This window comes from Aegilops tauschii, chromosome 3 (assembly GCF_002575655.3).
Source record: "Aegilops tauschii subsp. strangulata cultivar AL8/78 chromosome 3, Aet v6.0, whole genome shotgun sequence".
Taxonomy (NCBI): Eukaryota; Viridiplantae; Streptophyta; class Magnoliopsida; order Poales; family Poaceae; genus Aegilops; species Aegilops tauschii.
The window spans coordinates 357,145,399-357,159,746 of NC_053037.3; the positions used below are offsets into that span (position 1 = coordinate 357,145,399).

At 45.2% G+C, this 14,348-nt stretch overlaps 2 protein-coding genes across 2 annotated transcripts; one reads left to right on the plus strand and one right to left on the minus strand.

The window, feature by feature from the left end:
• Positions 1–2,233: 2,233 nt before the first annotated feature.
• On the plus strand, positions 2,234–9,004 carry LOC109781141 (pentatricopeptide repeat-containing protein At4g02750). Its single transcript, XM_020339743.4, has 3 exons — positions 2,234–3,063; positions 3,809–4,883; positions 6,691–9,004. The coding sequence occupies exons 1-2, from the start codon at positions 2,340–2,342 to the stop codon at positions 4,771–4,773; spliced, it is 1,689 nt and encodes a 562-aa protein (XP_020195332.1). The 5' UTR covers positions 2,234–2,339; the 3' UTR covers positions 4,774–4,883; positions 6,691–9,004.
• On the minus strand, positions 6,373–8,384 carry LOC109781139 (uncharacterized). The gene is made up of 2 exons (XM_073510581.1): positions 8,112–8,384; positions 6,373–7,919 (listed from the first exon to the last, which is right to left on the minus strand). Exons 1-2 carry the CDS (start codon positions 8,129–8,131, stop codon positions 6,605–6,607), a joined length of 1,335 nt encoding a protein of 444 aa, XP_073366682.1. The 5' UTR covers positions 8,132–8,384; the 3' UTR covers positions 6,373–6,604.
• Positions 9,005–14,348: the final 5,344 nt, after the last annotated feature.

Below are 14,348 nucleotides of genomic sequence, written 5' to 3' on the forward strand. Positions count from 1 at the left end.
GTGCTCTTTCAGGTAAGACGAACATGTTTTAGAACATCCTGTGTGGAATCTAAAATAAACAAATAAATAAAGAGCATTAATTGTCTAACAGTCCTTATCACTGTTATGACTATAATAAGGATTTTTTTCCAATTCACACACGAAAATACATCGATCCGGGGATTCTCAATGTCGATTGTTTACCATGGTTTTAATCAACCTGCCATCAAACCCACTGCATATATTTGTGTCAGATTACAGTATGCTAATGAACATTTATTCTCCACTTGATTTAAACAATCATTCATTCTTCATTAAAATTGCAATATGCACATTTTTTTACAATCAATACCATATATATTATAGAAGCAAATAGTACATGGTACAGATACATGAGCTGAATAAATCTAGACGTGATCACCAGGGCAAAGAATTTGTCAAGAAAAGAAGAGACGCACAATCTACCAAAAATTCTATAACGTCAGAGCAATATGCACTACACACATGGGTATAATACAATGACAACGCAGGAGAGGACAGAGATTGACGTACCTGTGATGGTGTCCTCAATGGAGCAAAGGGATTCTTGAATTCTGGGATGTTGGCTTTCCACGCATCCACGTACATCTGCTACGCCTCATGCAGGCGCCACTGCATTCCCTTGGAGAGCCCCACCGCGGCCAACCAGAGAGGAGGCACGGCCGGGACAAGGCCCTGCAACCGGGAGGACGCCGGCCAGCCAGGGGCAGGGGGGTAGCCAGGCGAGATGGAGCACAGGGGAGGGCGGGGGAGGGGGAGGGCGACGCGCCGCGCCAGGGCAGCACCGGTGACGACGACGGGGAGGGACTGCGGAGGCGGCGCCAGATCTGACGCCGGACGGACGCCGCCGGGACGGCCACCATGGGGCGCGCGGGGGGAGCCACCGGATCCGCTACCAGGAGAAGCGCCGCTGGCCGCGAGGCCGCCGGGAGGGGCGCCGACGAACCATCAGGAGGCGGCCGCCAGCCGCGGGCCCCGCGCGAGGGGATCAACGCCACGGAGGGAGACCCCGCCGCCGCCGCCACGGCGCGGGCTTCGCCCGGTGGTGGCCTCCGGCGGCGGCGAGGGGGGTAGCTGGAGGAGGGGAGCCGGCGGCGGGGTGTGGTTGGGGGCTGCCGCCCGTGTCGCCTGGGGTAGGCGACGCGGGGGCCGAGGGGGATGAGGATCTGCTGGCAGTTTTTTTCTATGTGCGGGGAAGGGACGAGAAAACCGACGAAAAAAACCGGACGAAAAAAAAACCGGACGAAAATGATGGGACGAAAAATAAACCCGGAACGCGGACTACCAACTGAGACATTAGGAGTAGAGATTCGGTTCGGTTATTCGGTTTTGAAGAAATTGCCACCGAAATAAGTACACAAAATCCAGGAACCATATTAACCGAAATATATCGGTTTGGTTTATTCGGTTAACCGAAAAACCAAATTACTTGCACCTATCAGTCAAGGTGTCATGACTAATGAGAAGGCGTGACTTTGTACAGAATGCACAAAATAATTAGTTCCATGAGCACATATACACACACTTGGTGGAAGGATTCACTAGCATTCACTAGCCGTGCATGCAAAAGAATATTAAAATATTCCAATGGATGAATTAATCATTAGTATAGTGATCTGATATTAGCTTGGCCTTACGCACTACTTATATTAATAGATTATAGATCTTTTTGTAGAATGCATCGAGACACCATAACTTGAAGAAGCCAGTAGGGAAGTACCTTCTAGCGGCCAACCGGCTAGATGTGACAGCAACTGTAATTACAGAGTAGATTTTTCAGAAAATATATATTAGTTAAATACAATTGTGGAGCAGCTATTGGGTTAGGCCGATGACAAATTGGCCTGCCGGCTGTTGCGCTTGCACTACAGGAGCAAACTAACGGGGATACATACATATAGGTTTCTTTGGTTAATTCGGTTTGTTAGCGATGAAAACCGAATACAACACCAAACACCTTATAGCGACCAGCTTTCGCACCGAACCGTAAAACCAAACACCGAATAAACCGACAAATCAGTTAAAAAGGTTCAGTTTCGTTCTGTTTTTCGGTTTTCGGTTTCAAAGTGCCCGCCCCTACGTACGACCAGAAACAATAGCTGGTTTATTATTAAAACTAGGGAAAGATTTGAGAATCTAATAAGAAACATAAATGTCATCGACGACGTACGACAAAAAGGACTTTTATGCAATTTCTGGAGTATAAGATGTCCTTGTGCTATTTTAAGAAGTTGCTCTTAAAACTTTTTTTTTAGGAATCTTAAACCCCATACGAGCTCCATAGATGCTCGACGGCCAACACCGACACGCATGCTGTCCCAATGCACCCAGCGCGTTCTCCTGCCATCGCCGCCTCTCGCCTCCTCGTCCGCGACAACCAGCGCATCACCGCCCTCGCCCGCGCTGGCGACCTGGCCGCGGCGCGCCGGGTGTTCGACGCCATGCCCCGCCGCGACGTCGTCTCCTGGAACGCGCTCCTCACCGCGCTCTGGCGCGTCGGCCGGGACCTGCCCGCGGCGCGCCGCCTCTTCGACGGCATGCCGTCCCGCAACGTCATCTCCTGGAACTCCGTCGTCGCCGGCTGCCTCGCGCACGGCGACCTCGCTGCCGCCTCCGCCTACTTCGCGCGCACCCCGCGTCGCAACGTGGCCTCGTGGAACGCCATGCTTGCCGGGCTCGTCCGGCTCGGCTGCATGAACGACGCGGAGAGGCTGTTCGGTGAAATGCCTGAGAGGAACGTGGTGTCGTACACCACCATGGTTGATGGGCTCGCGCGGCGAGGGGAGGTGGGTAGGGCACGTGCGGTGTTTGACGAAATGCCAGAGAGGAACTTAGTGTCGTGGGCAGCGATGATAAGTGGGTATGTTGACAACAGCATGCTCGACGAGGCAAGAAAACTGTTTGCAGCGATGCCAGAGAAGAATGTCATGGCATCCACCGCCATGATCACTGGATATTGCAAGGAAGGAGACGTGGAGAGCGCCAGGAAGCTTTTTGATGAGATTTATGTCAAAGATGTCATCTCGTGGAACGCCATGATTGCAGGTTGCTATTCCTTTCTCCTTATGCAGCTTGCTAATTGCTTAATACTATGTGCAGTCCTAAGAATTCTTATGTTGCTTGGATACTTCTATTGGATGTTGTGTATTTACCTCCATGCCAAGCCATCCTGGCTGTTCATATCTTCAAGCTGTTCTTGAGTTTGTGCATCAGTTCTTTCTCGAATCGATTTGCGTAAGTGCATGCATTTGCATCAGTTAGCGGTTGTAAATGATTTTTGTTGTTTGCCTTTTGCCGTTTCAAACAATTGACAGTGTTTGGTGTCAATTTTATACCGCTAGTGAACTTCACAATTAAGAAACAAATAGTCATTAAATTTTCTTGCTTGGCATGAACTAAATGTTGGTTGTAATACTCTGAATCAACAATGTTCTCTAAGAAAAAAATTACAAAATTCATGCCTGATGATATTGATTCCTTACAATTTTGCAATAGTTAGGAACTCATGCCTTAATTGTTGGTTGCAACTCTGGAGTGCAATGCCGCAGGATGGTTTGGTTGGACTATTGAGGCCTTGGACTAATGTGTTTCAAACTTTTGAATGGCGTGCACCAACTGCACCCTACATTGTTGTTGAGGTTCTTGACTGAGGGAATCATTTCACTTCATTAGGGGGGCGCGGGGGATAGAATTCATAATAAAAGAAAAAACTCTACCTAGGTCTTTTTCTTTTTAATGCTGCCACTGAACTCTCGAAAATCCTCACATTTCACTTTCCATATTTCTGCAGGTTATGTTCATAATGGATACGGAGAAGAAGCTTTGAAATTGCACATCATAATGCTCAGAGAAGGTACAAAACCAGATCATGCGACTCTTATTGCAACCCTGACAGCATGCTCTGCTCTTGCTTTGCTCAGACAAGGAAGATCAACACATGCTGTTGCTGTCAAAACAATGTTAGAATCTAGCACATCTTTTTGTAATGCTTTGATCACAATGTATAGCAAGTGTGGTGATGTCAGTGAGTCAGAGTTGGTCTTCATAAATCTTAAAAGCCAGGACATTGTTTCGTGGAACACAATGATTGCGGCATATGCACAACATGGCAAATATCAGAAAGCTATTTCTCTCTTCCATGAGATGGAAACACGTGGGCTGATACCTAATGATATTACCATCCTTAGTGTGCTATCAGCATGTGGGCATGTTGGCAGGGTGGATGACAGCTTGAAACTATTTGATCTTATGTCATTCAAATACGCGATATGTCCAGGAGCTGAACACTATGCTTGTATTATCGATATATTGGGCCGAGCAGGACAGTTTGAGAAAGCATGTAGTTACATAAAAGACATGCCATTTGAATCTGAGAAGAATGTTTGGGGTGCATTGCTGGGGGCTTCCAAGACTCATGGCAATGTGCAGTTGGGTGAACTTGCGGCGAAAATGCTTGTGCAGTCAGACTCAGGAAGTTCAGGGCCTTATGTGATGCTTTCAAATATATATGCTGCTGCTGGCATGTGGGGTGAAGTCAATCGAATAAGAGGTCAAATGAAGGAAAAAGGTGTGAAGAAACAACCTGGATACAGCTGGACTGAAATTGCTAATAGAGTTCATATGTTTGTGGGTGGTGATGCATCTCATCCAGAGATGAACAAGATCATATCTGAGCTGAGAAAAATCAGCTTTCATATGCAAATGATGGCCAATGAAACTCATACAATGGTAGAGATGTCCCAGGAATCTAGATAGGGCTTTTCATACTCTTCATGCACACATGTCATTCGCAGCATCTGCTCAATCAGAGTATCTGTCTGTGAGTTCAAGGATCAAATTTACAGGCCACAGAGTGTTTGTCTCAGGTACATGGATTCCCTGCATGGCTTTTAAATAGACGAGTCTAATGGATGTTAGTATCATGATAAACCTGGTTTTTTTTCCTTCAATAAAAGAAGCCCCCCTGCTGTTTATAAAGAAATTGAAACTAGAAAGTAGAAGAAACAGTCTTTAAAGGTAATTTCCATAATCATTTCTATTGATCATGGAAATAATTTTGTTCTGGGTGATAAAACAATCTTGATCCAGTTTTACCTAGGAATTTCTAGCTGCAACCTTGACTGAGATGAACACATGGTTGTCAGGTCAATTAATCCCAAGGAAAGTGCTGTAGTTTTTCTAGCGGACCAGTATTTGATACTCAACAGTATCATATATGTATTTTAGACATTGGCTAGTGGGATATGCTTGCTGCAATGTTACTTTGATCTATATGAACAGAAGGGACTTTAGACCTCCGTGAAATTTACATCGTTAACAAAGGATTGATGTTCGTCCATGAGCTCTTTATTCCTCTTTTGTTCCCTTTGATGTCATTAATTGGAATTGTCATTGCCGCAAGCGCAAAATTCAATCCACAGAGGATGGCCGGCAGCAAGTTAAAATTATGCATACAGGAACAACCTTAGGGAACAGAGCAGTAGCTGCATATTGGTTTGCTTAAAAATGGAAGTCACTTGTATATTTTGGTAATCCAGATAAACTGACATTTTCCTTGTCACAACATTGGTCTAGCTGCTGCTGTTGCAAATCCTAGTTTAGTAGCTGCATGCTTTATTTTGCTTTGGATATATAGTGGAGAGATGGTTTTCTAGTTTTTTTTTTATCTCGAGAGCTTATGATTGGGTATGCGGACTGGAATGCAGTTTTATTCGATTTTATATAAATAATGAACTCACAACACATTGACAAGGAGGTTTAGAACTGGGAAATAAGGTATTTATTTTACCTGGTTGTTAAACTATTTCTGTTTAGAGAACAATAGACAAACAACGATTAGGCAAGTTCAATTGCAAATATTCCTAAATTCATAAACAGGTTCTGCAGACTGTTATGACAAGACTAGGACTGCTAAATTGCACATTGCTAGGTTTCTGCATTAGTCTGAAACATAAGAGAATTTCCATATCAAGCTTTGTTATGTGGGGATAGACATACAAACCTACGGGAGGCACAAGAAGGCCACGATGGAAAGAGCCACGCCTGAAACTAAGGGGATAGGCATCCCTAGTTATCCTTAGCAGTTTAAATCTCTTAGAGATATTTCTTGATTCTCAAGTTAGTTATTTACTAAAATCTGTTAGTTCGGCCTAGCCTCCAAGTTGTAAGCTGGCTATGTAATGCACTAATGCCTAGCAATATCAATCAATAGATAACTAGAAAAATAGTCCCAGTTATCCTCCCCAAGTTTCTCCCCTGCTCTTGTTGTGCGGCAGCCTTGTCTTGGCTACCTATCATCTACCATGTTCATAACAAGCTTTCAGATGTAGCAGATTGAAAGTTGGAGGCAGCATATGTCAAGCACCCCTAGAAACTATGCCGGTTTCATATTTTCACTACCTGTATGTTTTGCATATATGTTACATTCTCTGTAATTTACATCTGTAAAACTGAATGGATAAAAGGGTTTCTCCGCACTTGGAACATCTCATTTTGTCAAGCATTACAACTAACAAGGGATTTGAAGAAACAAAATGGAATCTAGAGTGTATACTTGTATTTAGTCACTGCCTGGTGCCTGAGGATGCTAGATTACACTTTGAGTTTGAGGGTTTCTTTTCTTCATTATGTCACCAAATTTCCTAAGAATCGTCCTCTTTTGCTGCCTTGCAGGACTCCTAATATCCTTTGAACAAGGAGAGCTTTCAACATCAGAGTACATATTATCTGCTGCCACATATCTTCCTTTCCCGTCGCCTCCCTTGGCATCTATGGGTGATGCTTCTGCCGAGGTTTTGGCCGACTCCGAACTGAACATAGCATCAATCATGTCCTTCAATTCTTTAATGCTACTCTGTGCAGCAGCCTCACTTACCTTCAAGGACTCGTATTCTTGCACGATGCTCTTTAAGGTATTCTCTTTCTCAGACATGTCTTCTTGAAGCTGAGAATTCTCTACCCTGGCAATCTCCAAGGATTCTTTTGCTACATTGGCTTCATTAACCGCATGCTTCAGCATTTCCCTCAGCCTGGAATTCTCATCTCTGATCACTCTCTGTGATTCAAACAGTTTGTCATTCTCTTCTTTTGCTTTGTTCATCTCCCCCTCAAATATCTTGATGCAATCGATGAGTCCTCTCTCTTTCTCTTTTGAGGCTGCTGCCAACTCATCCGACTCAAAGTTCAGTCTGGCAGCCTCTTCCTGTGCCAACCGGAGCTTTTCTTCCATGATTTCCAGAGAGGCCTTTGAGTTCTCCAATTCAGTTGTTGCATTTTTTAAATGAGCTTGCACCATCGAGAGCTCCATTTTTGCCTCTCTAGCTGCCGTGGTTTGTTCCGTCAAGGCTATCGCCAAGTCATCCATGGCTTTCTTGCACTTCTCCTCAGCTTCGACAGCCAACTTGAGGTCACGCTGTAATGAGAATGTCTCCACCTCAGCAGGATCGGCAAAGGAGAAGGACATTACACCCCTTCTTCTGAAATTCCTGGCTGGCTGTCTACTTGGATTAGAGGACAGTGCAACCAAGCTCTTGTTGTTGTCTTGAAGCGAATCTATCTCAAGCTTGGCCTCCTCCAAAGATACCTTGGTTTGTTCAAGCTGCTTTGTTTGGGCCTCCAGCGACACTAGCATGTTCTTCTCCGAATCCCTTGCTGCCTCCAGCTCAACTTCCAACTGCTCTAATCTGCGTGCAAGGTCTAACTGATCGTCTCCGCTACTCCCTTTTAGCTTCTTCTTCTTACTGCTTTTCTTCTTGAACTCCTCTATCTGATCCAGTGCACGTACCTTCTCCTCTTTCTCCCTTTCCAGCTCCTCCTGCAACTTGTTCAACTGCTCGTGCATATCTGATTCCTCAGTGAAGCGCGGCGTGGAAACTTGGTTCCCACTGGAAGACGACTTGGCGCTGTGAACATAAAACAAAGCCCCTGGGTTCATCGATTGTTGACAGTAATCGAAACAAAGAAATAACAACATAAGAAATTCGACAGAAACCTAAATTTCATGGAACCACAACCATGATTCATGTTGGCCAACAGATAAGAAATGATCCGATGATTTGGATAAGAAAACTCGGGGAAGAAACTAAATACTCTACCTGGACTTGAAGGAGAACATCTTCTTGGGTCAGGAACGGTGCTGGTGCTGGTGCTGGCAGCCCAGGATCAAGCAATTATGCCACCTGGGTTACTCCTATGAGAATCAGATCACATGCATAAGCGGGAATCAGGTACTGCCCCGAGAAGTCGGTTTGTGCATACCGGAGCGGAGAGAGACTATGGTGGCTGTCTCTCGAAGCAAAGAGGCTTTTCTTTATGGCGAAACTTCAAAACAGGGCAGAGAAGCAGAGATCCAAGACCGCGTCTTGTGCGCTGTTAAAGAAGGGGAAAAGATGAATCAGAGACTCGTTGAAACGGTCGAACTCCAAGAGCCGCCTTGAAGGTGAAGGGAAGCACGTCCAGAGGCGGTCAGCCAAAGACGCACAATACAATTCGCTATTCTAAACAAAAGCGGTGCGATTTTGTTTCCTAACAGATGATGAGATATACCTATTCTTTTGGCTTGCATTTCTTTATCATTTCTCGATATAAAATGTGCCAGTTGAACCGTGCTTCGCTGACCTGAGCGTTGGTGGTCTCAGCTGGGCCAGCAGTCCGTCAGACGAAGGCACGCCACTCGTCGGCTCCGTTCAGCATTGTGTGGTTGAATTGTTGAGGGGAAGAACGACGAGGCTACTACCAGGCAGGAGGATCCGTTTATAAACGACGACTTGGCCTGCCCTTTCCCCTTCTAATCAATACTTTACAAATTTAGAATTTAATAATCGAATTATTTATCGTTGCGTGCACGTATTGACCATTAGAATATTGTACTGGTTTGGTGGCATCCTTTTGGAAAGGGAATGCTGGATTAATGTGCATTTCATACTTGACACAATTGGCGCTACAGCATTTTGGGTATCCTGCCCCTCCAGTTAATTCTTTGCAAAAATGTTGGAGAATTTCCTAGTTGTGGAGGAACAACACCATTAAATGTCCTTTTTGGGAAACGAATTGCGGCATGCAGGCCCGGATGTGCTGGAGCAAACCGAACATATGCTCGACGTGAAGAAACGTCCAAGCTGTGGACAATTAAATACACCCTCTGTAACTAAATATAAGACGTTTTTGCTGTTTAAATTGGACTGCAAAAATGTCTTATTTGTATCACTATATAGTGTGCCAATATCTTCAAATATTGAGTCGTTGAATATACCAACGAACAAGAGATGATAAATCCGAGCATTATCATTCGTTGGATAAAGTTTTCAACTCATAGAATTCTGCCACGTGAACTTCTAATTGAACCTCAACTCTACTGTCTTATGTGTTCTAGAAGTATCTATCCACATGCTTATCTGATACTGTAATGAAAAGAGACTAGAACAATCTAGATTCAAGAGAGGTAAGAACCAAGTTGGATCTTGTCCAATACGATTCTAGGAAAGAAAATACATATTCAAATGTATTTTTTCATGCTTTATATATATATATATATATATTTAAATGACGTGCAAAGCACGTACAATTTACTAGTATATTTAGTTATGGAGGTAGTAAATTGTTTCCTAGTCATAGATCATAGGAAAAAAAAGAATTCACACTTAAAATGGGCTTAGGCTAGTCGTGAACTTGTAATGGGCATTATCTGTCGGATTCAGGGCTCCGCAAATCCAAGGAAGGTTCGAACTCTGGGGTGTGTGCGAAGAACTCAACCTCTCCAGCCAACCAGTTCGTCGCCCCCACAGCCTAACTCGCTGAACAAGAAAAAAGACGGACACATCGGTTTACCCAGGTTCGGGCCACCTTGTGGTGTAAGAGTGTGTTTGGATCTCGAACAAAACCAGCCCTACCGAAAAATTGGCAAGCCCGTCAAATTTGGTGGCCGTTTGGACCGGTATCAAAGAATTGGCACGCCCAGCGCGCTTTGCCACACGCCAGTGTAGTTTTGGCCAACGCACGGGCGAGCTCAGGGCGGCGAAAAGCTTCGCCAAAAATTTGGCATTGTGCCGTGCACTCTCTGCCTTGGTGGGTCCCAGGTACCTTCCCCTTTATTTTATTAGTATCTGGTGCATGCAAGCTATAATTAATCTGTGGGTCCTCACAACATGCATGTAGCAGGCTACTCCACATGTGTATCAACCAAATATGAATGTCTACAATCCAAACGGTGGTCACTTGCCAAAAAATTGGTCATGCCCTTCTATTGATCACGCCAAAAAAATGGTGGGGCTAGATGAGGCACAATCCAAACAGCCCCTAAGACCCTACTCCTTCTTTGGGGCGGATTAGCCTCACGAGGTGCTGAGGATGAATTAGTACAGAGGAAGAACAACCTCGCAAGGTCTGCTCTGGTGAGGGAATAAGTTGAGGGTTGGATCGATCCCCTTCTACGGTGGTGGCTAACCTATATTTATAGTGGCCTTGGTCCTCTTCCCCCAAAGCGTAGGCAGAAAGGGATCCCACAGTGGCCAATTTTGAAAGGGGACAAGAAGTACATCCTATCCTGATGAAAGGTGGTCTTCGCCTACAAGAAGTACATCCTATCCTGATGAAAGGTGGTCTTCGCCTGCAAAGCTTCTGGTCGTGACGCCGTGGTGGGCTCGGTGATGACATCCGTCTTGCCGTCCTGGTGGTCTTAGTCTTGTTGCACGGGAATGGAAACCTTTGAGTGATTCCTCGGGACCCCGCGCCTGCGCTTGCCTTCTTAGCCCCAAAGAGGAAACCTGCCGCTCTGCGCCCACTGGCGCTCGCCTGGCCTCGGTCGTCATGGCTGGCGTCACCTCAACCTCATGAGGTGGGCACCTGCATAGAGATCTCCGCTCCTCGGGAGCCAGCCCGAGGAGGCCGCTCCCTCCGGAGGTCTTGATGTCGCCCGCCTCGCGAGGCTTGGCCCCTCGCGAGGGTCTTGTCTTGGAGGTGCTGAAGATGGGCCGTACCAGGCCGTCGACGAAGCCACGCCGTGGGCCGCAGGCAGGCAAGACTGGGTACCCTGGTTCCCAGAACGCCGATAGTATCGTAAGTTAGTATCATGCATATGATACTATCTCCGTAATGCATTGTATCATAGATTACTAGTACAGTATCTTAGATGATGTTATTGATTGTCATGCAAAACACATACTAGTATAGTATTTATTACGATACAATATCATGAGATATGATACTCAACCCTCTCTTTCTTCGTTTAGTTCTATGTCACCTCATCAAAATTGCCTAGTTGGCATGCATGGTACTAGCTATGATGAGCGGCCTAAGTACTCCTCATTTTTTGTTAGGACCCAAATCCTAAGGCTAGTCACGGTGGGAAGTATCATACACTAGTATCATATGCATGATACTAGTATATGATACTACCTCCAAAATGTATAGTATCATAATTTTGTATCATAGAGACATCATTTATTGTCATGCATGACACAAACTAGTACATTATTTAATATGATACGAGATCATATCATGCTAATCAATCCTCTGTTTTCTTATTTAATTGTGTGCCACCTCAGCAAAAATGCCTAGTTGGCATGCATGATACTAGTTATGATACTCCCATTGTGACCAGCCTAGGGCAAGGATGATAAGTAGTGCCAACTCCAGGCTATGTCAATCTAATAGCCAACTCATATACTTTGTTAGCTATGAAAATATAGTGTAGTACATCATTAATATCTGGCCCACCTCATTATCTCACGAAGTTCCTAAGACTGGCAACAGTGGTGGTATCTTAGTCGGTATTATGCACTTAGGACTAGCAAACAAGCTAATGTGGCACACAATTAAAGAAGAGAGAGAGGGTTAGAGTAACATAGATAGATATCGTATCATAATAAATGCTATGCTACTGTCATGCCTGTCAATAAATAAGATCCTAAATGATACTAATATATGATACTATGCACTATAAAGGTAGTATCATACATTAGTATCATATGCATGATACTAGTATATGATACTCCTCACTAAGAGTAGCCTAAGACCCCGTGTTGTAGCTGACTATAAATATACAGTCCAACTGCCTCTCTCTTCCCCTCTTTCCTCTAGCTCAGCACAAATAGTTATATAGTTTGCTCACGGTCACCTTGTTATACTTCTCCAAGGGGATTTCCCTCTTTCCTAGAAAAGATGGTGGACTCTGATACGTCTTAGGGATATCTATAACTTTTGTTTCTTTCATGCTATAATTATATCATTATTGCATAATTTGTGCACCTATTTTTTGGACCAACCTATTAATTCAGGGACCGATGTCAGCTCCTGTTTTTTGTTGTTTATGGACTTTTAAGAAAAACAATTTTTTGGAGACCAAAAAAATGGGAACAAATACAACAAAGATTTTCAAGTCCAGAAAGTTCCAGGAAGCATCAGGAGGTTAGAAGGCGGTGCCCATGGGCCTCACTCGGCCCTAGCTCTCGGCCAGGGGCGCAAGCCAGGTCTACATGGGCCCCACTGGCATCCCCTCTGAAAGATCATGGATGTCGCCTAGAGGGGGGGTTGAATAGGCGCTTTAAAATAATTACAGTTTAGGCTTGAACAAATGCGGAATAAACCTAGCGGTTAATCTATCAAGCATAAAACCTACAACAACTAGGCTCACCTATGTGCACCAACAACCTATGCTAAGCAAGATAAACAACTAAGTGATAGCAAGATATATGACAAGAAACAATATGGTTATCACAAAGTAAAGTGCATAAGTAAAGGGCTCGGGTAAGAGATAACCGAGGCACGCGGAGGCGACGATGTATCCCGAAGTTCACACCCTTGCGGATGCTAATCTCTGTTTGGAGCGGTGTGGAGGCACAATGCTCCCCAAGAATCCACTAGGGCCACCGTAATCTCCTCACGCCCTCGCACAATGCAAGATGCCGTGATTCCACTAAGGGGCCCTTGAGGGCGGTCACCGAACCCGTACAAATGGCAACCCTTGGGGGTGGTCACCGAACCCGTACACTTCGGCAACCTGGCGGCGGTCACTGGAACCTGTCAAATTGCTCGAGGAGATCTCCACAACCTAATTGGAGACCCCGACGCTTGCCCGGAGCTTTACACCACAATGATTGAGCTCCGAACACCACCAACCGTCTAGGGCGCCCAAGCACCCAAGAGGAACAAGCTCAAGGGTACCAAGCACCCAAGAGTAATAAGCTTCTCAACTTGTAACTTCCACGTATCACCGTGGAGAACTCAAACCGATGCACCAAATGCAATGGCAAGGGCACACAGAGTGCCCAAGTCCTTCTCTCCCAAATCCCACAAAAGCAACAAATGCTAGGGAGGAAAATGAGAGGAAGAACAAGAAGGAGAACACCAAGAACTCCAAGATCTAGATCCAAGGGGTTCCCCTCACATAGAGGAGAAAGTGATTGGTGGAAATGTGGATCTAGATCTCCTCTCTCTTTTCCCTCAAAAACTAGCAAGAACCCATGGAGGGATCGAGAGTTACCAAGCTCGAAGAAGGTCAACAATGGGGGAAGAACACGAGCTCAAAGGATATGGTTCAGTGGGGAAGAAGACCCCCTTTTATAGGTGGGGAAAAATCCAACCGTTATGCTCGCAGCCCGCATAGAGTGGTACTACCGCTCGTGCTCACGGTACTACCGCTAGGGGTAGTGGTACTACCTCAAAGGGTAGCGGTACTACTGCTTGCGAGCGGTACTAAAAAATACATCCGTGCCTACCACCGCTGGACTTGAGACGAGTTTTTGGTCCGGAGCGGAAGTAGCCACGGAAGTAGCCGCGGTAGTACCGCTCCCAAGAGCGGTAGTAAAAAATTACATCCCCTCCAAGCGGTAGTACCGCTCCCATGAGCGGTAGTACCACTGCAACTTTTTTAAGGACACCAAAACTGACACAACTTCTGCAAACGGACTCCGAATTCAACGAAACCAAGTTTGTCGGAAAGCTAGCTACAAGGGCTAACACAATCTTGATATAAATAAAAATAAGAAGGAAATTAGAAAAGGCCCATAAGAAAATGGTGAGAACCCTTCCTCGAATAAGACTGGTAAGACCTCCAACACCGAAAACGCAAAAGAAGAAGCATGTGAACTCCGTTTTTGATGAACTCGAGCTTGTCAAGAAGATGACCATAAGCTCCAAATCTCACATGGAGAAAACCAAACAAGAACCAAGAAAGATGATCAAGCATGCAATGGTTTGAGCTCTCTACGAACGATACGATGAAGCTACTCACTTGAGAGCCCCCCTTGATAGTACGGCAATCGATCCTATAGCCCGGTCTCCAAACTACCACCATGAGACCGGTAAAATAGAGAACCTATCAAGGCCAAACCTTT

Coding starts and splice junctions, on each gene's coding strand:
- LOC109781139 (XM_073510581.1), bottom strand. CDS start 8,131: ATGTTCTCCTTCAAGTCCAG. Junction 7,920..8,111: donor ATGTTCTCCTTCAAGTCCAG/GTAGAGTATTTA, acceptor TTATGTTCACAG/CGCCAAGTCGTCTTCCAGTG.
- LOC109781141 (XM_020339743.4), top strand. CDS start 2,340: ATGCACCCAGCGCGTTCTCCTGCCATCGCCGCCTCTCGCCTCCTCGTC. Junction 3,064..3,808: donor GTGGAACGCCATGATTGCAG/GTTGCTATTCCT, acceptor ATATTTCTGCAG/GTTATGTTCATAATGGATAC.